The 26,383-nt window shown below is 45.5% G+C and overlaps 1 protein-coding gene across 5 annotated transcripts in view; it reads right to left on the reverse strand.

Moving 5' to 3' along the window:
• RFTN1 (raftlin, lipid raft linker 1) overlaps positions 1 to 24,069 on the reverse strand; it is a 206,483-nt gene extending 182,414 nt beyond the window's left edge. Inside the window, exons 1-2 of one of the 5 annotated variants that reach the window (XM_017522502.1) lie at positions 23,748 to 24,069; positions 3,889 to 4,041 (exon numbers count right to left, since the gene is read on the reverse strand). In XM_017522502.1, coding sequence (XP_017377991.1) covers positions 3,889 to 4,033 — 145 coding nt within the window. In that variant the 5' untranslated portion in view covers positions 4,034 to 4,041; positions 23,748 to 24,069. Of the gene's footprint in view, positions 1 to 3,888; positions 4,045 to 22,248; positions 22,330 to 23,391; positions 23,683 to 23,747 lie in introns of those variants that run through there. The other 4 variants (XM_017522503.2, XM_037736225.1, XM_017522504.2 and 1 more) reach the window with 4 other exon arrangements.
• Positions 24,070 to 26,383: the final 2,314 nt, after the last annotated feature.

The raw sequence follows: 26,383 nt of genomic DNA on the forward strand, positions 1-26,383 counted from the left end.
ACAGAGCAAGACTCTGTCTCAAAAAAAAAAACAAAAACAAAGAAAGAAAGGACAACAAGGTAAGGGTGTAATGTCCTATCACAGGACTGGACACATAGTAGGCACTGAACAAATGTCAGCTCCATTCTGGAGAATAAAGAATAATCTCATTAGAACTCCTGGGAGAAAAACATGAGAGACCGCCAGGGAAAGGAGTCAGCATTTACTTCCAGGTTTACCAGGACCCAACTATGCAGGATAGGCTCATCTCAGCTAGAAAGCTGAACAAGGAAGGAAAACAGAAAGATAAACAAGGCTTGGTCCTTGCCCTAAGGGAAACACAAATAGGTTTAATATATGATGTAATCAAAGTGTCAAAAGGACGGTATTGACAAACTACAGGCGTGCACAAGAGAGTAATTCTAATAGAATGGTTGTCAAGAAGGAGAAATTCCAGGTGGGTGGGGTTCTGGCAAGCAGTAAGAGGTGGGAGCCTGTGCAGAAAGAGCTGCCTGCACTGAATGGGGAAGCAGAGAAAGGAGGGTGCTGGGCGGCAGCAGCGGGCAATGCCATAGCACACTGCTCTGGGGAGCAATAGGGAGAGGATCTGCGAAGGGCAAAACCAAGCTACGGAAAGCCCTGAGCTCTGGCTTGAACCTCAACTTTATCCATCTGGGGGAACCCCCTAAAGAGTTGTATAGAATCAGATGTGGTTTATACAAGCAGGTCCTCTCTACAGGGCAACTTGGCCATTTATCAAGAGTGCCGACATTCGCATCCCTCAATTCAGTAATTCCTGAGGAAATAGTCAGAATGTGTACAAAGATTTATGGACAACATTGCTTATCACAACATTATTTGTAATAGCCCAAAGCCCAAAATAACTTAAATGTCCAATAAAAGGGGACTGCTAAATAAATTATGGTACACCGAGTGATTAAATCATATATGGCCATTAAATCATACTTTCCGAGCACAGGGATGACAGGGTGCACACCTCAGTGTACAACGCTAAGTTGCAAAAAAGCAGGGTACAAAAATATCTGGTGAGAATTCGTTCAGCAAATATTTACTGATTATCTATTAAGTGTCAGGCACTGTCCGAAGCACTGAGGAAACAGGAGAGAATAAAAGAGAGAAAATCCCTGCAGAAGGGATTCTACCTTCCAATGAAGGAAGGCAGACAACAAAGAGGAAAGAAATAGCAATCAGCAAGATATACAGCAGGTGATATGCAAAGAAGTGCGATGGAGAAAATCAAGAGGGGAGAGACATGGGGAATTGGGGAGAAGGTAGAAATTTTAAGGAGATGGTCAAGGAAACTTTCAGAGAGAAGGGAGTCAAGAAGATGAGCAAGGGCATCCTTGGGGAGGGCCTCCAGGCGGAGGAACAGGCAGTGCAAAAGCCCGGGGGAGGCCTGGTAGTTCACGAAAGAACAAGGCCAAAGCAGCAGAACACCAAAGACAATGAGAGAATGCGGTCAAGGGGAGCTGTGTGGCTCCCAGTGTGGTGGGAGCCACGGCAGAGCTCTGGGCAGAGGACTGGCAGGGTCAGTAGGAGACGAGGGCAGGAGCTGGGAGGCCACATGGGATGTCCCCCAAGTGCTGTCCTAGCTCATTATAATGGGTACATGTTTATTTCATAATCAGAAAGCAAAAGATAATTCCATCAAGGACAGCACAATGCACAAAAGCAGTTCGGATGCTGCGGCTGAAGCTCAGGGAAACAAACAAATAAGGAGGTCAGGGAAATCATTCAGAGATCAGCTACGAAGCGGCAAGCAGGCAAAGCACCACATGGAATCCTCACGTGTCTTCATGTGTTCATGAAGCTTCTTGGGAGCAAACTTACTCTTCCTAATAATGAAAGACACATAACCACGATGCAAAAATCTCAGAACTGTGCCCAGAATGAGGGGTACATATAAAAAAAAAAAAAAAAAAATAGAAAAAAAAAAAAAAAAAAAAAAAAAAAAAAAAAAAAAAAAAAAAAAAAAACTGCAAAAGGGAGAAAGAGAATCCCCCAACATCTCAGCATCCTAACAATACTTCACATCTTGGTATACTTCCTTCCAATCCTTTCTCCTAGAGAGGATTATTTTTTCCCTAATCCTCCCACAATGTCCAGCACGCTGTATGCACTCAAATATTCACTGAACAAATAAATGGAGGACCAAATGCATAACCAACTTCTCTACATAATTGTGTGTTATGTTAGCTATAGTAGAGGCATTTACAGACATGGTTTTCATAGGCTTGGGTGAAGGAACGGCAGCTGCACGCAGAGAGAAGTCATGGTCATAGGTATCCACACATTGAAGAGGGTGGTGGTGGCATGACTGACTCATCAAGGGCACTGGAAGGAAGCAATCTGAAAAGGAAGATCCTGGGTTCAGTTTTGGTGACTTCTTGGGGGGAATGCATAGAATACCCCTGAAGAGACTCTCAGTGGTCCTCTCTCAGGGCTCAAGAAGCAGTTGAAGCCTCAGCACAGAGACAGTCACAGCAGAAAGAGTAGCTGAGGAGGAGAGGAGGAAGAAAAACACTTGCAGACATGCCAGACACCGTGCTAGAGCTTTACACATCTCCACCCCTTCTCATCTTCACAACGGCCCCGCGAAGTGGACACCCGTGTTCCTCTCATACATGAGGACATACAGGCCTGCAAGGCTCAGTGATTTACCCAGTTCCTCTGAAGCAGAACCAGGACTCAAAGCCATGAACATGAAGGCTTTTCCCACTCATTCTCCTTCCTGATCATAGAAGCTTAAAGAATACTCAGGATCCTAGGGAGAAAATGTGTTCAGATGAATTTATTACATAGTATCCAGTTTTTGCTCTCAAACTCCTGGGACCCAAAAAGAAGAGCGTGTTCTTCCTCTTCCAAAAACATGTCTTAAGTGTTTTCTAACTTATGATTAAAACCTGTTGCGTTCTTCTTTTTTTTTTCATGCGTATGAGTCTTCTGTCTCCCACCAAATAGAACACTCCAAGATGCCAGGACACAAGCCCCACGACCTCCCCCCACACTGGCCCAGCACTCTGCACACAGCAGGTGCTCAGCAAATGCTCTGATGCTTATGCTGTCCATCCCTTGACAGTCTTCCTGGGCCATTCCCTGTTTCCTTAGTCCTTGGACACTCGTATGGTAGGTGACCCAACTCCCTCTGGCTTAGCCGAGGCAAAGCCAAGCCCAGTTGAATGAGTCCTCTTGCAAGAGAGCAGACAACAGGCAGGTAAGTTTGGGTGGAAAGGCAGATGGGCAGATTCATACGAGGAGAGGAGGCAAACCTTCCCTCTCCACGGGGCTTGCTATAGAACAGTCTGCAAACTGGTTGGCTCATGGACCAAATTTAGCTTATCCATGTATATTGCTTGGCTCACACATGATTTTCATTTGTCAAAACTGTAATTAGTTGCTTTTTTTTTTTTTTTTTGAGACAGTCTTGCTCTGTTACATCCAGGCTGGAGTGCAGTGGTGCCATCTCGGCTCATTGCAACCTCTGCCTACTGGGTTCAAGTGATTCTCCTGCCTGAGCCTCTTGAGTAGCTGTGATTACAGATGCCCACCACCATGCCCAGCTAATTTCTTATATTTTTAGTAGAGACAGAGTTTCACCATGTTGGTCAGGCTGGTCTTGAACTCCTGACCTCAGGTGATCCACCTCCCTTGGCCTCCCAAAGTGCTGGAATTACAGGTGTGAGCCTCCACACCTGGCCATTATTTTTCAAAAAGTGAGAGATTTCACACAAAAATCTGGATCTCTGTAAGCTGCCCCGTTGAGACAGGCCTGCCCTTTTCACTTCCTCACAGCCCCACCCATTCCAGCTCTCCAACTGCACCTCATCCCCTGCAGGCCTCTGCTGGAGACCCTGCCTGCCCCTATCCACATGCACCCCGTGTACTCACCGGCACTCAGAGTCGTGAACTCCAGGAAGCGGTATTCATAGGACACATCTATCTTGGTTTCCACCTGAGGCCTCTTCAAAGTTGAATAAATATTCCCAGGCCGTTTTTCATCACGTTTCTCTAACTTGTTCAATCCGCAACCCATTTCAGCAGCTGCTGGCCAAAGAAAAAGGTGGGGAGGTGATTTTTTTTCTGAGATTTTGTCTTTAAACACCCTGGTATAAAAGAAGCCGTAATTCTCCTGAAGAATACATGACAGACCTCAGCCTTTATGAAACTCACAGTATAATTTAATATATGACCTGAACACAGAGGTTTGTGCTCCGTACCCAGGCTGACTTCTGCTAAGATACTATTACCAGCCATCCTGAGATTGTTTTTATTAATATGACATCAAAAGCATACCTGTTTATATCTCTTTTTCCCCATCTGAGGAAAATAATACCTCCCACTGCCTCAGTTCCACTATGATCTGTATCCATGAATAAAAAATGGGATCTAAAAAGCAATATGGTACATTATAGTGTCAGCCCATCTATAAAAAAACAAGAGTTATGTCACCTTCACTGTGGTCGCTAAGACAGAATAAGTTGTTACAATTTCCAAACTCCAAGTCCTTTCTACCCTCAACAGTAATTATTTAGACAGGAATTATATTCATAAAACATCTCTAAAAGTAGATGGTAGTGTTTTTATGGGCCTTGTCTAAAAGTCCCCCTTTTTCTTCTTTTTTAGACCAAACTGCAGGAAATAATAGTGGGCGTCCATGCTCTTAGAGAGTCATTTTAGACCAAAATGAAAACTGACTGAACACTAATAGCAGGGATAGAGCAATTGGAAGCAGAAATCCACGTGTATTAGAGCAAAGATCTGTAGTTACAGTTTGAAAAGAAAATAAAGAATGCTAAAGTGATGTGCACATTAAAGTGAGCCCAGCTTCCAATCGTTCATGGGATTAAAAACAATGAAGGCTCTCTGTTTATTGGGGCAGAATGGCTTTCATTAAATAGCTTTTGATCCACTCCCCCAACTCCTGCAGAAGATATTTCCCTCTGTATACTAAGCGTAAGTGATGTTTCCCTCCTCTCTGGGGTACCACTGCTGCCATCAGAATATATTTCACAAAAATATTAACCAGCCAAGAATATCACACACAGAAACACAGTGACCACTTCCTTTTAGAGATAAGAGTTTCCTTTTGCTTAATTCGCTTACAAGGTACCCAGCTTCCTAAGGCAATTTGGCAAGCTCCAGAAAAATAAACTGAACCTCAAAAAAGCAACGAGGGCATGGGGCGGGCGGGGTGGAAGGAGGCGGTGTTACAACAGCCAGACTCTGCTTTTCAGTCATTAAAAAAAGTCTGAAAGAATGGATGAGAACAGGAAGGCTTACTTATGCCTTAATAAGGGAACATTAGCATCCAAAGGGCCAGAGCAGACATGATTTATGTGCAATCTGCATGAACTGATCACTTATAAAATACTCTGTAGTTCTGCAGATAAAACAGCTGATACATAAAGGGCTGCACATTGAACTGCTGAAAAGCAAACCGGCTGGCATCCACTGGGGCAAAGCAGAAGAGAAATGAACAAGGAAGCTTCGAAGTGCTGGGGACAGGTAACCTGGTGAGATGGGCACTATTACTGCTAGAACGGAACTGCAAAGAGCCCAAAGGCTCGCCAAATCACTCATTCATGCAGATTTACTCATGCCTACAATGGGCAAAGCATTATCAGCGATTCAGACCGTGTGGTTTTTGCCCTCAAGGAGGTTAGCCTAGTACAAGATGGGAAAATGGCAGGGGCCTAGAGAGGGTATTTGGGATGGGCTTTGCTGGACAGACTCCAAATGTGAGGATGCAGAGATGGAGGAACAGCAAGAGCAAAGGCACGAAGCTGCCCCATTTGAAGGGAAAGGGCAGGCAGCGCAGTTTGGAGGGGCAGCGTGGGGTTTCGGGTGTCAGAGACCTGGGCCCACCACTAGCCCATATGCCTTTGTGAGAATTAGAAAGAGGTGTCCCCTCCTCTAAGGAATGCAGCCCTGTCCCAGCCATGCCTTACTGAGCACAGCAAGGTCTAGATCTAAGTCCCTGTCTACCCACTGGGGACAATCTTTATAACTGTCTGTGGCAGTGCTGCTTCCATAGGGGGGAAGTTAAGCAAAATTGATTATGATTAGCTAGCCATATAAATAATTATGGAAATGGAGGCAAAGATTTCTTAAAGAGGACCCCTAACTACAAAAGAAAATTTTGATAAAGTGGGCTATATTAAGATTTAAAACTTCTGTTCCTCAAAACGTACATTAAAGAGTGAAAAGGCAATCCAGACACTGAAATAAGCATTTGTCAAGTGGTGCACTGGTAAACCAGCTCTCCAAAAAAGAGAGGAAGCCCCAGTTTGTAGTTTGCCTATTTCTGTGGTGTAAACACACCCACCGTGGCAGATTTCAAGCTGACAAGCATGATGCTACCAAAGGCAGAGTCAGGAAGAGTTGCTAAAATCAGCTCTCAAAGGCCAGCGTGTGTTGGCTCCTGCACACTAAGGCATTCATACAATGAAGGACTCACATCCACCATAACCAGAGAATGCCTAACAAATTGATAAGCAAAAGATATACTACCCAACAGGTGAAATGCCTCAACAAATACCCATGAGGATGTGCAAATGGCTAAGGAACATATGAGAAGCTCAGCTTCATGACTCATCAGGGAAGCGAAGGGAAGACCACAGTGAGATTTAAGGCATCTACCAGAATAGCTCAACATTTTAAAAACTGATAATACCGAGTGTTGACAAGTATAAGTAAATGAAATTCCCCTACACTGATGATGAAAGTGTGAATTGGTACAAACCACCTTGGAAAACTGACAATATGTTGGAAAGCTGAATGCACACCTATCCTGTGACCCAGAAATTCCCATCCTGGGTATATACTAACAGAAATGTATAGACATGGGCTTCAAAAAATATGTACCAGAATGCTGACGTAGTCATCCTGGAAACTGCCCAAACACCTTCCAGGAAAATAGATAAATACATGTGGTACATTCACACAATGAAATATTATAAAGCAACGAAAACATGGAAACTAAGATTACACGCTACATTAATGAAGCTCAAAAATACAAAAGGAATGGGGGTGGGGGCAGCCAGACACAAAGGGTTACATTCTTTCTTACTCCCTTTATATAGAGTTCCAAAACAGGCCTCACTCATCTCCAGCGTTAGAAGCTGGGGTGCCGGTTACCCTTGGGAGAACAGTGACTGCAGAGGAGGATGAGGGGCCTTCTGGGGTGCCAGCTTTGCTATTTCTTGATCTGGTGCCAGTTACACTGGTGTGTTCAGTTTGTGGTGATTCGCTGGGCCACTGAGCAGTCTCCATACTGATCTGTGTGATACTAAAATGTTCAAAAATAATAAACAAATCTGTGACCTTACAAATGCACAGATACATCTCCAACAATAACGTTAGGATGGAATAAAGGCAAAACACAAAATCATCTATGTACTGGGTGTCAGCTCTTCAGAATAAAATCTGAAGCAACATTACAGCAGGCATGTTCATCTGATGCTAGCTTATCCAATAAAGCCACTTGTGTATACACTACAGAGTTCTGAAAAGGAGAAAGAACTCTTCTCTCTATCAGGCTGGCGGCAGGTTCTAAAGGGTGGCGGCAGGGCCCTGCTGGAGACTGACAGGAGCAAGGCTGAGTAAGGCATGGGTGGCTGGCAAGCAAGGAAAGGCACTCACACCCACCCGGCTGCATTACTCAGGTAGACCTGCCTCGCTCTGGAAGGCAGGGTGTTTGAAGACCTCCAAGAAGGAAACTCTTCCTCAAAATCCTCCCACTTTTGCTACCTTATTATGTAAATTCTAGTATTAGAGGTTCATTCCTTTGAAATCAGAATGACCTTTCCTAAGTATCTCCTTTGAAATGGCAAATACCTCCATGGGAAGGACAACAAACAAAGCTCATGGTAGCCACTATCACTTTAGTATGATTTTATTTTGTCTATCATTTTTAATTTAAATTTAATTTCTTTGATAAAGGACAGCTTCCCTGATAGCAGAAAGAAGAGGGTTACCAGGAAGAGAAGAAAGATATGGAAAGGGTTGGGGTGGGGATCAGGAGAGCACCAAGAAGCATTAGAAAACTCTTGTGATTCATAACTTTGAGTTTCAAGTTTCAATCAGACTGTCCCAATCTTGAGGCTTCCGCCCCAGCTCATCCCAAAGGGCACTGTGCTTGATATCACAGGACATAAAGGGGCTCTGAGAAAATCATCCGTATGATCAGACACAGAAAAGATAAACAGTATGTTAAACCAAATTTGGCTTGAGGATGCCTCCATACTTGAGCTATTACATAAGGCATTGCAACTTGGTTTAGTAGGTGAACTAAGTGAAAGCCTAACTTAGGATGTAGACTATGTAACAAATAGCTGAGTCTTAGCCAATCACAGCAGCAGAGATGCAGTCAATCACAGGCAGCGAAGGAACGAATGTAACCAAGCCAGCTGTCTCTGTACCTCACTTCTCTTTTCTGTACAGAAAACACTGCCAGGATGTATTTCAGGCGGGTCACTGAATGTGTCCTGGTTTTGAGGCTGCCCAATTTACGAATTTTTCTTTGCTCATTCAAACTCTGTTAGATTTAATTTGTATCAAGTTTTTATTTAATAGCAGCCAGCAGTGAAACTGTAATATCATTGAATCCTTGGGTCTCACGTTTTAGAGACCGATTTCTCTAGAGTGCATGCAACCCTGGTTAAGCAACTGTTTTTAAAGCACAGCCCTCTCTGGACAGGGAGACACAGGAAGTCATTGCTGGCCATCAAAACCTTAGTGTGAATGTGTTTCTCCTACACTTTTGTGTAGAGGCAGCTACCCTGCTCCCTGCTGCCACACCTGCATTCCTTTTATTTCTCTCTGGATTCTTCCACCAACTCCTACCCCTGTCAAAATAGGAAAGACTTTTACATCATTCCAAAAATGTCTAGACTATGTCCAAAACCAGTCAGGAAAACCTAGCTTACAAAAAGCAGGCAAAACAAGGTGTAACAGTGCCTTGCACATGATCGCAGAGTTTTGTAGACTGTGCTATTTACCATGTGACGTTCCCAAACCATGCTCACATTAGAATCCTGCAAAAGGATGGAGGCAATGGATGGGTATGTTGCTTTTGAAGGCAGTGGAAGGGAAGGCAGAGGGAAGGGTCTAAGGAATAGCTCTGCCAGTGCAGGCAGAAGACACGGATGTGCTGCATATTCCTTCACACAGACATTCAGGGAGTGTCTCGGTAGAAGGATCTCTCTCATATGGGTCAAAGTCTCTGGTAAGGTAGAAGGTAAATGGTAAGTAGGATGGTTTTTAAATATGCCTCCAAAATCCACTGACACTCCTATTGAGCCTATTGAGAAGTGGGGTCTATGTCATTTCCCCTGAATTTGGGCTCCATGACTATTTGACCAATAGAATATGTGAATAACACAGTTCCAGTTTCTGGACTCATCCTTAAGAAACTGAGAGCATTCACTCCCTGACTCTTGGGATGCCTGCTCTTCAAATCCAGCCACCATACCATGAGGAAGCTCAAGTAGTCCAAAGAGGGGCCCATGTGGAGAGGAACAGACAGCCAGAACCAACTTGCTGGCCATCTTGCCAGCCAGCCATGTTGGAAGTAGATCTGCCTCAGTCAAGCTGCTGATGCCAAGTTAAGCAAAGACAAGCTGTTTCGCCAAGCCCTACCAAAGCTGCAGATTCCTGAGCAAAATAAGCTACCATTGTTGTTTTAACCCTTTAAGTTTTGGAGTGGTTCATTTATACCGTAAGCAACTTACACACTAAGTCTGCTCAAAATGACCATGGCCTGCCACCTCCTTGGCACCTGCTGAAGCTGGCCTGCTTGTATGGTTCCTGTTTCAGCCATTCACCCTTTGAAGGACATCTGAGTTGTTTCCAGCACTGGGTGATTATGAATAAAGTGGCTGTAAACGTTTACATAGAGGTTTTCATGTGGACGTAAGTTTTCATTTCTCTCAGGTAAATACATAAGAGTGGGGTTGTTGGGTTATATGGTAAGTGCAGGGGCCCTGTTAGTGAAAAATGTTTCTCTTTACACATGCAGGATGGCCAGATGCTGCTGCCATAAGAGGTGTATGGCAAGTGAGACCCCTCAAAGATCAGCGGACTAGCCCCTGCTCAACTGGGGTATCAGCTCACTAGGTGGAATCATGCCCAGAGGAGCTATTCACTGACTATTTCTCCTGTCTTTGTTTTTGTAAAGAATACATGCTAAAAGTCACCTGTGTCTAGTGAGACTCCCCCAGTTCTTCACCTATGCTCCAACCTACTCCCACAGCTCCACCTTTCCAAATTCCTATGCTTGCCTCACATTGACACCTGATGTCAATCAGGTTACCTGTTTTATGTGTGAGTTCATTGTTGGATCAGCTTTGACTAACAGTTTTTCAGGCATTTGTTTCTCTTTTTACATTTTTGTCTTCTTAGCAGACATCCCTGCAACTATGTGTATGGGTCTCCCAAGTATCAAAGTACCAAGAAAAACTTTCCAAGAAGTCTTCAAAGGTAGAGGAAACGGAGGAGGTTTTTTCCCATTCCTATGAAACAGTGGAGAAATAGTCAAAATATACATACAATTATCTAGAAGAAATTGGTAAGGGTAATTAGGAAATAGATGTTTTCTAGAGAGGAAAATAAGGTAATTGGAAGAAGGTTCCAAGACCTGAACTACAAGAAGAGGATGGGTAGACATTGCAAATGATCTGGAAGCAAAGATCCCTTCAATGTGACATTCTGGAAAAATTTCTGGCTGAATCAAACCCAAACTGGGATGTCCCTTTGGTACAAGGTGGACAGGCTTCCTACAGGAGGTATCAGTTCCATGAGAGAGGAAACTTATGTTCCAAATTCATTAATCCATCCATTCATTCAACACACATTTATTAAGGTCTGCTTTGAGTCAGGTACTTGGTTAGGAAACAGAAAAACTGGGAAGGCCAGGCCCTGCCCTCAGGGAGATCACAGAGACAATGAGGAGATACCATGGTGTGGTGTGGCTGACTGTTCTGGAAGTCTGGACAGAATGCGGGAGCATTCAGAGCAAATGACTGTTATAAAAAAAACACAGAGAGGGTGTGGTAGTGTGCACCTGTCATCCCAGCTACTTGGGAGGCTGAGGTGAGAGGATCGTTTGAACCCAGGATTGCAAGGCTGCATTGAACTATGATTGCACCACCGCACTGCAGCCTGAGTGACAGAGCAAGACTTATCTATAACAAAACACACACACAAACACCGCACATTGCCAAATACTTGGCTCCAGAAGCAGCTGACCAACAATCAGGCACAATGTTCTGTGTCATTTAAAATGCTGAAATGTTTAAATTATTATTTAAAAAATATTCTAATTTGTTTCTGAAATGCTTCCCAAGATGCCCATAAAAACACTGGAAAACCACTTCAAAAGGATCACCTTCTTAAAAGATGATTTTTCAGCTGCTGTGTAGAAAAGACTTAGTTTAAAAGTTCATTTTTACTATCAACTAACATGCACACATTTAAATAATGGGGGCAATAAATGTAGTTATATTTTCAAATACAAATTAGTTTCATTAAGAGTAAGCCCTCATTTGCCACACTTGCTGCTAATCTGAGGCAGCCTGTAAAGCTAATTTTAACAAATGCCAGCAGCTCGTGACAAGAAACCAGAGATGGGGCAATTATATGCAATGATGCTGGATCAGCTGGCAAACCCATTTTTTATTTCTACATTCAAATTCTGTATTTGAAGACTCAAGCATGTTTATTACTTCATTCAGTCATCCAAAGTAAGAACTGATTGTCCAGATAAAGAAGTCTTTACATGATAACAACGTCTCTCTAGATCCAGAAATATAAATTAAACTTAAAAATTCAGTTGAGTATTCAGATGGTGTCAGATATTGCTGTCCTGCAACAGAGTCAAAGAAACTCTAGGATAACTAAAATGTACCCATTGAAAGTGTTCCTGATCCAATGCCAAGTGTAAAGAACAATCTAGATCAAACCATAATAATGTATGGTACCACTCTTTTGAAGTGTATGTGTATTTGTTCACAAAATCCATATTTTAAAAAAACTAGCAGGACGTAAGCCACATGTGAACAGAACTTTTTTTCTGGGTGATGACACTATGGGCTACATTTTCAAGTTTTCTTGGTTGAGCGTGCATTACTGTCATGGTTGAAACAATAAGGGGCACCTTGAGAGGCCCAGGCAGGTGAATCACTTGAGCCCAGGAGTTCAAGACTAGCCTGGGCAACATGGCAATACCCTGTCTCTACAAAAAAAATTTAAAAAAGAAGTTAGCCGTGCATGGTGGCATGTGCCTGGGGTCCCAGCTACTCGGGAAGCTGAGACAGGAACATCACTTGAGTCCAGGAGATTGAGGCTGCAGTGCACTGTAATCTCGCCACTGCACGCTACCGCCCAGCCTGGGCAACGGAGTGAGACCTTGTCTCAAAAAAAAAAAAAGAAAAGAAAACAATAAGGAAATCACAGCCAGCCTCCAGGACGGTCCTCCATGACCCTCCTGGTATTCACAACCTTGTGCGGTCCCCTCCTACACTGAATAGGGCTGACCTGTTTAACCAGTAGGACATGGTGGAAATGAGTGTGATTTCCCAGGCTAGGTTATAGGAAACATTGTGGGTTCTACGTCACTCTCCCAGACCTCTCGTTCTGGGGGCAGCCAGCTGCCATGTTGTGAGGCTGTATCAGCCAGATGGAGAAGTTCCCTCTGCAGGGCAACGGGGCCTCCTGCCAACAGCCAGTACTAACTCGACACCCATGTGGAAGTGGGTCCTCCAGCCTTCAGCCCAGCCAAATCCTCACAGCAACCTCAGTAGAGACCCTAAGTCAGAACCACTCAGTTAAGCCACTTCTAGATTCCACTTCTGGAAACCATGCAAGAGAACATCTTTGCTGTTTTAAGCCTCCAGGTTTTAGGACAGTTTGCCACCCATCAATAGATAATTAATCCAGGCAGTTCATGTTGAAAGTCTTGCTCCCATATGAGAAGTGGCATTGTGGAGTGGTTGAGAGCTGACTCCTCAGCTGCCACGTTTTGGAGTAATTTGTTACACAGCAAAAGACACCTAATACGAGTGGTGTTTGCATTATGAAAAGAAAACACTTGCCTACCCCCACTCCTCCAGCCCCCACAACTCACCACCATCTCAGTCCGTCACAGCAGGGGTCTGAGCCCAAGTCCGTCTCTGCTCTGCTGCTCTCCAGCCACCCTTCCCTAAACATAGCTCCCGTTCAGAACCTGCTACTCAACATGTGGACCTCAGGCCAGCAGCTGCATCTGGGATCTTGTTAAAAATGCAGAATCCCAGGCCTCATCCCAGACCTGCTGAATTAGAATCTGTATTTGAGCAGTAAGTGATTCCTTAAAGTTTGGCTCAGTAAAGTTTTAGAAACACTGGACTGTCGCAGTGGCTCTTAATCTTGACTGCACTTTGGAACCAACTGGAAAGCTGTTAAAAGCCCAGATGCTCAGGTACTTAGGGGTGGGGTTACAGCACCATGACTTTTTAAACCCCCAAGTGATGCTAACACGCAGCCAGGGTTGAGCATCGGTGCTCTTGGAGCCAACCCCGTCTTTTCCCACTTCTAACTCTCTCCAATCTCCAATAGCCAGGACCCAGTGGGTCCCAGGATCCTCCTACAGCCTCACATCTGGGACTGGGAACCACAGTACAGGGCTCATCCACGCTATTCTGCTAGTTCCATATCTCCCGATCTCTTGAATCTCTTTCTACCTCAGACGCCCCTTCCCAGCCTCCTCTGCCATCCTCCCGGGCAAGCACAGGCACCTCCCACATTTCCGTCCTCCTCCGTCCTCTTGCCTGACTTTTCCAAAATTATTTTAATTATAAACCACTTCAAACATATGGAAAAGTACAGAACATGAGATGTCTGTGGATCCACCACCTGGATTTAACAAGTGCTTACATTTTTACCTTCTTTGCTTCAGATCTTTTATTTTTGCATAAACAGACTTCTTGGACACAGCCCTCACACCATTCCCTTTCTCCCTATCTTTCTATCCCTGCGTGCGCTCTTTCACAATCTGTACATAACACCCAGAACAACATATGGCAGAGATTCTGACGATTTCTCAGCTCATAGCACCCTTAGTTTCTCTGTACATTTTTTAATGGCACACCCTAGACTTAAAAAAAAAATACCCAATACTTCCTTTCATTAAGCAGTTAGGTTCAAACAATACTTATTCACAGCCTAATAACAGCAGTCTTTCAAAAAAAATAGCACACACAAACTGAAAGAAGAAATATTTTTCTTTCATTCTTAACCACGATTACCTACTAATGGGATGTGTGCATCTGTTGGACACTGTGCAACTTCTCAAAACTTGGAACGACACTGAATACCCCCATCCTAATTTCCAGTTCCACACTGATTTTCTTAGCAATGACCCAAAATGCAGCTTGTGAAGATATGACATCATCAAGAGTAATATGGTAGTGTCAGATGTTGATATTGCGAAGTGCCTCAAGCTAGTAGTTAGCGTGGTATCTGACAGATGTTAAGAAATGCGGCATCTTCCTCAAAAATGTAAACTATCCCTTGGCCACCCTGTGAATTTGCTGCAGTGCCTTGGGGTATCTTAGCACAGAATTTGGGAACCACCAGTACATAGTATTATGTGTGTTCAAAAATGTTACTTAGATGCTGTTGTCTTCCCCTTAGCACTCACACTCCCTCTCTTGCCCTAACTTCAGCTGCTCCAGGCAAGAGCTCCCAGTCTCCTGCCCAGCCTGTCTGTCTTCTTTCCAGCTCCAGGCAGACATCTCCAAGGAGGTGTCTCAACATCTCTACCTGGAACTTTCTCTGTTTACCTGAGACTTTCTCAGCTCTTCTGGAAGAATATGCCCCCAGAGAATACAGCCCCTCGCCTGACAAGCTGGCTCTTCCTCCTGCATTTCTTGCCTCTGGGTAGCACCGCTACCCTCCTAACATCCAGGCCCCAAAGCCCAGCATCAGCCCGCTGCCAGCAGCATCCTCACCCTGACATTGGCCCACGCAGAGCTGGTGGGTGCTATCCATTCCCCTACTTTCTTCTCCAAACCAATCTGCCATCTCAACAGCAACCAGTGCTTTCCTGGAATCTGGCTCCCCCCGTCCATCTAATTCCTGTCTCCAGCTTTTCCCACATTAACCATTTTACACCACACAAGGGGCTCAAAGAGCATAATCACATCCGCTGTGCAGCCTGGAGTTCTCGGCCGCGACCTCACTCCACCCTCCCTCCTTTCCAGTCCTACCTCCCATTGTTCCCCTTCACAGCTGACCCCAGAGTCAGGTCAGGCTAAGCTACTGCAGTCTTTTGTTCACACCCAGAACTCTCCAGCACTGCCCTTTTCCTCCAACGGACCTCCACCTGACATTCCTTTCCTGTCCCTCTCATCCTCTGTATTAGGCAAGGTTCTTCAGAGAAACAGAACCAATCAGGTGTGTGCGTGTGTGTGTGTGCATGCGTGCGCCCAGATAGAGAGAGACAAAGAGAGATACTTATTATAAGGAATTGGCTTATGAAATTGGGGGGCTGACAAGTTTAAAATCTTCAGAGAAGGCCAGGAGGCTGGAAACCCAGAGAATAGCTGATGTTGCGATCTTGAATCCAAAGGCCATATGGAGATAGAATTCCTTCTTCGAATTCCTTCTTCCCTGTGGATCTCAGCATTTTTTCTTAAGACTTTCAACTGAATGGATGATGCCCACTCACATGATGGGGGGTAATCTACTTTACTCCAAGTCTTCTGATTTCAAAGTTCATCATGCCTGAAAAATAACTCACAGCAACACCTAGACTGGTGTTTGGCCAAAAACTAGGCACCATAGCCTAGGAAAAACTGACATAAAATTAACCATCACACTCCTTCAAGGCTGAGCTCTAACAGGATTGCCACTCTAGACCATTGATTCATCCAATAAATGAGTAATGAGCACTTACTATAGGCAACTCCCTGTTCTAAATGCTAGCAATAGCAAAGTAAAACAAAAGAGATTCACACAGTGAAAGAACAAGCCTGCCCTCGTGGACCTTACCTTCAGAAGCCCAGAAACAGACAACAAACAAAAACAATACATGAAATTCCATTTTTAATGTATGCCACTAGAAAAAAAAATGCAGGGGGGAGAGGTAGCAATCACAGGAGGAGGTACAATGTTTTAAATATGGGGGTCGGGAAAGGCCACACCCAGAAGGTGGTATTTAAGCAAAATCATGAAGAAGGTCACAGAGAGAGCCAGGGGATAAAGGAGAGGGTGGGCCAGGCAAGGCAGCAGCAGATGCAAACAAGCTGGGGTGTGGGGCTCCCGGGAGGTCGATCAGACCTCAGGGTGAAGTCAGACAGGGCTGGGGAGGCAGAGCACAGGGCTGGCTGGGCCATGAGGACTTCAGCTCTACCGTGACTGAGCTGGGAGCCTCTAGAAGGTTTTGAGCTAAGACATGAATTACTCTGGCCACGACCAGCCATGAGAGCGGGGACCCAGATGACAGTGGGTAGAGGTGTGGGCAGTGGTCATGTTCTGAGTATGTTTTGAAGGTGGAAAATGCGATTGACTGATTTGAAAAAAAGAGGATGAGCAAAAGACGGCATCCAAGACACCTCTAGAGTTGGTCACCAGCACCTGCAAGGCTGGAGTGGCCCTCTTCTCAGATGGGGAGAGGACACCAGGAGTCAGCCATGTTAACTCCATCCACGCAGAGGTGTGCAGTGGGCCGCGGGATGTACCATTCTGAGTTTAGGGGAGAGCTCCAGAGCTCGTGGTAATGCCTCATCTCCCCACATGACAGCAAATTTCTGGAAGGCAGCGAGCATGTCTTCTTCATCCCCTCCAGCAGCTATTCCAATGCCCTGCCCCTAACAGATGCATGATAAATACCTACTTAGCAGCATCTTTTGGGAATCGGAAAGACATTTATCTGGTCCAGGATGGAAAAGTGCATTTGGAATATTCCATCTGTGGCTCTCAAATTCCCTTTCTTAACAGTACAGCACAGGGGTTGGTTATACAGGCTCTGGAACCAGGCTGCTGAGGTTCGAATCCTGGTGCCCCTATATCCTAGCTGTGTGACCTCAAGGAAGCCATTTAACCTCAGTTTTCTCATCTGTGAAATGGGTACAACTACAACATCTACTTCTAGGGTGAGGGCTAAATAAGGTAGGGTGAGTTAATATTTAACAGGGCTCAGAAGAGCTCAGACACATAGAAACAGCAGTATAAATGTTAACCATTTAGTACTCTACTAGGATTACTTGTTGCCCATTATAAAGATGCCTTTTGACCCACTCTGGCCTGTAGTCATGATTATACCACACCGAAAGGGGCACTTATAAGGTATCAAAAGACACTGGAAAATCTCAGAAGACCTCTCTAAATTAAAGAAGTATTTAAATAAACAACCTGATGTCTTGTAATTTATATTTTCAAAATTTCCCAACACATGATATGTTCAGTTTCCATTAACCAGAGTCTATGATTAACCAAATCTCTTCTTACTCAACTTTGTGAGTACGATCTATTACAACACTTCCCCCAAACCTGAGGAACTTGAGTTCTATTCCATAAAACTTGAAGGATTCCCCAGGACAAAGGGTAAAAGGCAAAGTAGGGAGTTTAAATACACACACACACACACACACACACACACACACACACACGTACACACACATACACATACACACACGTACACACACACAAACACACATACACGTACACACATACACATACACACGTACACACACGTACACGTACACACACACGCACACACATACGTACACACACACACGTACACACATACACAAACACACACGTACACACACGTACACACATACATACACATACGTACACACATGTACACACATACACGTACACACACATACACACATACACATACACGTACACACACATACACATACACACACGTACACGCACATGTATACGCACACGTACATACACATGTACACACACGTACACACACATACACAAACACACACATACACGTACACAAACACACACACACATACACAAACACACACATACACACACATGCACACAAATAAAAGCTGATAGGCCCCCATAAAGAATAAATTCTAACCCTCACGAGGTCTGCCTATGGAACAAGAAGATAGGACATTTCAAGTGTAAATGCCAGAGAAAGTTGTCAGTGAGATGCAGCTGGCTTCCTGGTTGAAGAGGTGTGGAAACCTCCAATATGGGATCATAAAATAGCATCAGAGTTTGCCGGCATCAAACAGCTAAGCCAAGCTTAGCTTATGTTGATTTCCCACTTCTGGCTGGACCTGCTGCTTGGGAACACCTGAGGAGTGGATTCCTCTCTTCTGTAAGGCTGATTCTGGAGTACTGTACACCACAGCAGAGGTGACAGCCACAGTACCAGCCCTCCAGTGTCCTGTGTAACCGGGACACCAAAGCTGCCAGCCTTCTCCATCACTCCCTGCACTCTGGAGGCAGGTCAAATCCAGGAAAACCCCAAACAAAGCTTTCAAGTACCCCAAATGGTGTCTCCTCCATCTCAGTCCTGGCGGGTAGCCATCACTGCAGAATGTGACCTGATTTTCCAGCTCTTTGGTTCTGGCCCACTGAGAGTGATTTTTCCTCCTGAATTCAGCCCAGGTGGGGAGTAAGTCACACAATTGCATATTTAAAAGCTGAACTGAATTCTTATTTGGAGAGCAGGGAATTAGCAGGGTTCAAGCGGTGGTTATCGCTTGTCTGCTGTACAATCTTTTATGAGAAAGTATCTTGATAAAATATGCATTGCTAATAATGAAAGCCCCTTTGGGGCCCAGGAGAAAAGGGAGACTAAATGTATGTCAAAAATTGAATGCGAATGGGAGGGAAGGTCACAGGCATGCACACACACACCTTTTAAAGGTAAACATAAAAGCAACATTTGGCTAAATTTACCCCTTTGTCAGTGAAAAATAGCAAGCCCTAGTAAAGCATGTTACTGATCCTTAAACCAAAGGGTAAAAAAGAAATACTTACCATAGAGCAGAACTATCAAACAGAACTCTCAGCAATGATGAAAATACTATCTGTGCTAACCAATGCAGTAGCCACTAACCACATGTGGCTCTGGGTCACTTGAAATGTGGCGAGTGAGACTATTTTTTAAATTTTCTTTTATCTTAATTCACTACATTTAAATGTAAATGTAAATAGCCACATGTAACTAGTGGCTACTAGGTCAGCTCCAGACACTCAGACCCAACAGCTGGCAATGTCTTTCTGTTCCTTCAATAAAACTGTAATCCTAATCAACCAGTAATATTTTAAATTATCATCAAAGTTAGTATAAGATCCTGGCTGTGCCAAACTCAGTAAGCTTGAGACAAAATGAAAACAAACTAACTAACAAACTAAAAAAATCTAAAGAAAATGATTCCAGTGTATCATTTCCCGGAACTTTGTTCTGATTATCTAGTTTACATGTCTATTTATACCGTGGCTTTGTGTATTTGGAAATCCATGATGTAGACAGATCTTGCCTTCAAAACACCAGAATGTCACAGTCTCTTCCCTTAAGGTCTTAGAAAAATAAAAACATGAACTTAGGGAAAGTTAACCTCACAAGCTTCAGTTTCCTCAAGGCTGAAGTGAAGACAACGTAAGTACTTGCCTCTCATAAGAATTAAATTCAGATAATGCGTGCAAAGTGATTTGGCCTCTCAATGAGAAACATGGCCTGTCAACACCTCTGTTATTGTCCCGGCTGAGAAAATGGGCCTGTGCCCCTCAGGTCCTCTAATACCTTAGTTCCTCTCTGTGGTGCCAACAGCTAAACCTTGCCTTGACTGGCCCAGGAAGCGGGAAGCGAACCTATCTGTCTGAGTGGGACTCCAGGATGAATTTTTTGCATCTCATCAAGGTGTCCCAGGGCTGATCAGCAGGTGGCAGCTATAATTCTTAGTATTTTATTAACAATATTAAAATCTGTAATAAAGAGAACAGTGTTAATACAACGAAAGTTTACAATGAGCAGAATTTTCCTAGGCCCAAACCCTTTGAAAGTGTTTTCCAAGCCATTGTAAAGTGCCCTCTAGTAAAATACATCTTGGGGCGCTGACATCTTGACACCCACTGCCAACCTCCAGAGAGTCAATCACCCAGAAGGGTATCACAAGTCACAAAATCACTCAGTCAATGTTCACTGTGTTCCTACCCTGTGTCAGGCACTGCATTAGGCTTTTAAAGAGGAAAACGGTCCCCAAACACAGGGCAACGTCTTAAGACTCTGAGCTGTCTGCCCTCTGACCCCTGCAAAGCCTGGTCAGCCCTGGGACACCTTGATGAGATGCCAAAAATTCATCCTGAGTCCCATTCAGACAGATAGGTTCACTTCCCGCTTCCTGGGCCAGTCAAGGCAAGGTTTGGCTGTTGGCACCACAGAGAGGAATTAAGGTATTAGAGGACCTGAGGGGCACAGGCCCATTTTCTCAGCCAGGACAATAAGAGGGATGTTGTCAGGCCATGTTTCTCATTGAGAGGTCAAATGACTTTCAAGAGAGTCATTCTCTGAGTCTTCATAAAGCCAAATCTGACCTGCCCCACAAAACAAACACAACCCCTTTCAATAGCTGGCCGTCCAAGCCAGTGAAGTCCAAGGGGAATCTCCACCAAGTTAATATCAACCATACCAGAAATCCCCCGGGAGTTTCCAGGCAGAAGCTTAGTCAAATTCTGTGGGGCTTGGGGTTATTTTTCTTTTTATAGAAAGTACTCAATCAATCTTCTTTCACAACCAAGGGTACATTCCCCTATGGAATTCCCTTCTCTGAAGATATCTAAAAATAAAATATTCATCTGATCTCCTGCAATAATTTCAGTTTAAACCCATTTACAAGCAGAGTCAGGGACTTCCTACGGCCCGTCCACCTATGAAAACAGCATGTTCCCCACTGCCTCTGCTTCCCTCTGGCCCCAGAAGAGCACTAGTCAAAGCATGCTCTTGAGAAGATAGAGGACAGGGTTGTAGTATCTAAATCTCAAACTTGGTATTCTTTGCTGGTGAGAGTGTAAAATGTCATAACCATGTTGAGAAAAGGTCTGGCAGTTTCTTATCAGGTTCCCATATACCTCCTCTATGACCTAGCAATTCATTACTCGGTGTTTACCCATGAGAAATGAGAGCGCATGTCCCTAGGCAGACTGGTACACAAATGTTCATAGCAGCTTTGTTCACAACAGCCAAAGAAAGAAAGAAAGAAACGCGAATAATCCCTGCGTCCATTCACAGAATATACAAACTGTGGAGTAGACATACTCTGGAACATAAGTCGGCAATAAAAAAAAAGATCAAATCATGGATACGACACAAGTGAATCTAAAAACACGGCAAGCTTTACACAATATTGTAGAATTCCATTTAAATGAAGCTCAAGAACAAGCCAGACTCACCTATGATGAGATACAGGGCAGTGGCTGCCACTGAGAGGGTGAGGGCAGAGAATGAGAATGAGGATGAAGGCACTTGCCGGGGTGACAATAACATTCTCTGTCTTGAGAGGGACTAGGGTTACACAGGTGCACGCATCTGTCAAAACATTATGCAAATGGTACTCTCTAGATTTGCACATTTCACTATATGGATATAAATTTTACCTTAAGGAAGCCATGAACACATTTTGAAGTCTAACTATAAAATATGTACTGAAAATGTTCAGGAATGACCTGTACCAACATCTGTCATTTACTTTAAAATCATAAAATAATCAGCTGGATGTTTTATGAATGGATACCGGATCGATGAATGGGGAGGTGTGTAGTTAAGCAAATATGGCAAAATGTGAATTAGATTCTAGGCATGTATACTTAGGTGGTCACCGTTCTTGCAACTTTTCCATATCTTAAAGAATGGGATGGGGATAGAGTCACAGTGTCCACTCCTTAGTCCACCAAGTTAGATATTTGGCAAAGCACCCATGCCCCACCAAGCCACGGGACAACATAGTTTCAACTCTGCTGAAAAGCAAAGACTGGAAGAACACAAGTAGCTTTATGGGAACACACATCACTCACGCCAAAGATTTTCTGCTTGTTTCCCTACAGACAAAGCAATCATTTGAATATAAGCCAAAACTTCCTGCTCAAGAGGAAGAAAAAGAACTCACTGACTTGTATTCCCAATTTATTATCTTTCAATTCCTGTACCAAATCTACTAGCTAACTGCACAGCACTCCACTTCCATTTGCCCCATGCCCATACAGCCAAAAAGCAAACAAAGAAAAACCAACCTAGTGACTTGATACACAAATGCAGCCAGAGGATGACGTCCCAGCTCTGGGGCTTTGAATTTCTCCTCAGGGCCAGAAACCCCACTGAAGGCAAAAGAGGATGCAGAGCTCAGTCTGAGGTTAAAGTGATTTCACTGAGGTTAGCGCACACGCACCAAAGAGCCCCAAACAGCCTGCTTTGTAACCCGTCTGTGGGGTTTGGTGGCATCTGGGGTCACTTGAACTTCGTTGGAATTCAGCTGTTCAGAGGTACAAATTAGGAATCCCGGCAGCGGGGGAGAAGGGGGGAACACAGTGGCCCTACCCACAGGCCCATAGGTCGCTCACATTACAGCCAGCTTCCTTCCTGGCAAGGCCTTACTTATCCTGAGATGACACACGATGGCAGGGCTTGGAAGATGTCTAGTCTGAGCGCCCAGCCCCTGAAACAGCTGTACCGACTACAAGGGAGCTGTTGCTGGAAACTGGGGTGGCCACTCAGAGACTACGCCAGACTTTTTTAAAAAAACACTTTTTTTGTTTTTAGCCCCTAAAGAAACTCACTGACACCACCCAGCGTCCCGCGGGATCACACACAACCACACAGGGCAGCTGAGGGCAAGCACAGAGGCATGGAGAGACAGCAGGGAGCCCGCCTGGGTCTACAACCTTGGCCTCCACGAGGTTCTTGCTGCCAAAGGCAGCGACACCCTAGGTGAAGGGCACTAGCCCCGGCCTAGGATCCGGGTGCACGTGCCTAACAACGGGGCTTCCTGAAATACAAAACCACCTCCTCCTTGCTTAGTCCCACAGCCATGCTGGCATCTCTTGAGTCTAGAGAAGTGGGTTAAGACAAGGGGGAAAAAAATCCCTTACAGAAGAGGAGCTCCCCGTTTTCAGTGCTGAGGACTCTCCGCGCCCTGCGTCCTTGTGCCTCTGGTGGCTCAGGCACTTTCTCCGAGCACGCAGCTTGACTGCTCCTACCCGTCCAGTATTTCTGTCCCCAGAGCAAACCCACCTCCCAGGGCACATGCCGAGGGGCAGTCAGGCACCGCCTCCACCCTGCCCCACCCCAGCCGCGCTCACCCCTGAAACCTGGACTCTGAGATGAGCTCCCACCTGTTCTTTTCCGAGGACCCCTGCGGCAGTGTGTCTTGGACCCACCTGTAGCCTCCAAGCTCCCCCACCTCCGTGTCCCTCCTAAGCGCTTCTGAGCCTGCAGAGCCCAAGACCCCCTACAGGCTGCTCCGGAGTGCCTCTCCCTACATCACTCCAGGAATGACTCCCCCACACCCTAAAAAAAAAGTTGGCCCGAGATCCAGGCATCCCCACTGATCAGCCCAGGTCTCCATCCGACCCGGGCTGGGGAGCTGCTCTGGCAGTCCGGGAGCCCCGGCACAGAGCAACCTGCAGGGAGGCGCCACGCGTGGTTCCCACTACCCGCCAGGGACCTGGTCCATGGGGCAAACGGAGGGGCCTGCGCCGGTCGACACCCCAGGCCCTGTTGCGTCCCCACCTACCGTCTGGGACCGGAGGAGGAGAAGGCACGGACGCGGGCTCCCAAAGACAGCGTGATCCGTCCCGGGAGGAAAGTTTGTGCCATACAGAGGAGGCAGCAGGGGGAGGACGTGGGCGCCGGGGGGTGGAGGGCAGTGGCGCCGCGTGCTAGTGCGTCTGTCCCTCTGGCGATCGGTGCGTCTGTCCCTCCCCGGAGACCGCGGCCGCTGCGCTCTCGCTCTCTGCGCCCTGCGCCCAGCGCGCTCCGGCTCCAGCCCCGACGCGCCCCCGCCGCCGCCGCGCGTCCGCCGGCTACACTTCCTCTTCCTCTGAACTCATGTGCAAAATATGCTGCGCTGCATCTTCAGGGAAAGCCGCGCAGCCCCTGACAGCAGCCGCTGGAGCGGTGGACCCGCCCAGCTCTCCCTGCGCCCCTCGGAGTTCCGCGCGGTCACCTCCACGTGGCCGAGCTGCGAGCGACCCTGGCAGCCGCAGGACCCAGGGGTCAGAGGCTCACCGATCCTCCCTCCCAGCCCTCCCAGTCAAGGTTGTGTGCTGTCAGGAGAGAGCGTGGGAGACTAGGGTCCCTCAAGATTTGAGCCGGGATGCTGGAAGGGCGACTGCCATAAAGGTGCTGATGGCTGGGAGTGGGGTTGGGGCAGACTTGGGAGAGGACCGTTTCTCGACCCCATTCTACAGGTGGGAGCGTCCCCAGACATCTCAGGTGCTGCCAGAATTACTTCTTGGGAGTTAGTGCTTCAGGGAAGGGTAATGCCACTGTCTCCCTTGCCACTTCCTAGTCTACCTACTTAACATGTCCAGAGGTTTGAGATCTGGAGAATCATCTTGCATGGCAACTTGAGGCACCTAGGGAGAAAATTATACAAGGAATGAAACCAGTAAACCAGACTGCGTTAGCCTTAAAGCGAACATGTGTGGAAGGAGCTATTAGAAAAGATTTTCTTCCTAAAACTAAACCAAGTACTGGCACATAGTAGGCGCTCAGGGGTTAAGAGGAGGATCACTTAACTCCAAAGTCACACAGCCAGTAAATACTGAAGCCAGGGTTGGATTTCTGGCTTCAGTACTTACTGGCTGTGTGACTTTGGGTAAGCGACTTAACTGCTCTGGGCCTATTTGTCACATAGCACTTCTTCATGGGTTATTATATGTCAAGTGTTTAGGAAACATTCTATAACTTAGCTATTATTATTATTATTATTAGCTTTTGAGATGGAGTCTTGCTCTGTCGCCCAGGCTGGAGTACAGTGGTGCAGTCTCAGCTCACTGCAACCTCTGTTTCCAGGGTTCAAGTGATTCTCCTGCCTCAGCCTCCCAAGTAGCTGGGACTATCATACCCGGCTAATTTTTTTTTCTTTTTTTTTTTTTTTTTTGTATTTGTAGTAGAGATGGGGTTTAGCCAGGATGGTCTCAATCTCCTGACCTTGTGGTCCGCCCACCTCAGCCTCCCAAAGTGCTGGGATTACAGATGTGAGCCACCACACCCAGTGGCTACTATCATTATTATAAGGGGGCTGGAACAAGAAGGGTGAGATAATCTAATTAATTATCTCCATTTTCTAATTGGGCAAAGAAGGCCCTGTGTGAGCAAAGTTAAGCACTGGAGCCCACAGGGTGGTGGGCTGATTTAGGGGCCCAGCAATGTTTTGATGAGGTCCTTCTGGTACTAATAACACTCCTCCAGCAGGTAAAGAAGGACTGTTTTGTTTCCAGGGACTGGTGTTGTTACCGTAGCTTCTCAGAGATTTTCTTCCTTGTTTTCTCTTTCCATAGCCTCTCTGGTTCTGTTTTGCTCCCCCTTCCCCCACTCCCCATCCACCATTTCCTGGGGTCACTCACCACCACTATCCCCAATGTCCCCCATTTCCCCCTACACTTGAGCTTGCCACATGAAAGAAAATAAGACCAGGTGATCACCTAAGTCCAGGTTCAAACACCATGTGTGGGCACGTGTATTCACCGGCATCACCAGTAGTTGTAAACACCCATTGATGAAGCCAAAGGGAGGGCCTTTCAGGTTCTCTGTCTGCCTGAGGCCTCGAATTGCTGCAAGTCAGGGTCTATCTGAAATCTTTCTGATCCTTTGCTGGTCCCTAGACCAGAGAAAGAATATAACATTGATAGGTGTTAACATTGATAGGCAGGCATTTAAAAGACGATAAAGAAAAAAGGAGGGTGGTGACGCCGGGAATGCGGGGTAAACTAGTTGTGGTTAGGAGCGATGGGTGATTTCTTTTAAACAAATCATTTTCATTCTATAAAACTTTTGCACAATGTTGTGTTTTTTTGTGCTGTCTTTTATTCTTTTTTTTAAAGATACCAGTCCTTGAGGTTATTGTGCTATTCTGATTGTTTCCATTTTCTTCCACTCAGTATTTTCCTGAGGATTCATGGTGGGCAAATGTCTTAAATGACTTTTTTCCCTGTTTGAATCTGCATTTTTTGAGGTTCTTCTAGAACTCTTGATCTTCTTGATATTCTGGTGCTTACTGGCACATAGTAGGTGTTCAGTAAATATGTGTGGAATGAATGGATGAGCCAATAGCATCCAGATCTTTTAAGGCTCTTTTTAACCTGCATCCAGCAATAATCCAGAGTGTTGTAATTCTCTTTCACCTGGAATATTTAATGAGGAGCC

Source organism: Cebus imitator, unplaced genomic scaffold (assembly GCF_001604975.1).
Source record: "Cebus imitator isolate Cc_AM_T3 unplaced genomic scaffold, Cebus_imitator-1.0 Scaffold24, whole genome shotgun sequence".
In the NCBI taxonomy this organism is placed as follows: Eukaryota; Metazoa; Chordata; class Mammalia; order Primates; family Cebidae; genus Cebus; species Cebus imitator.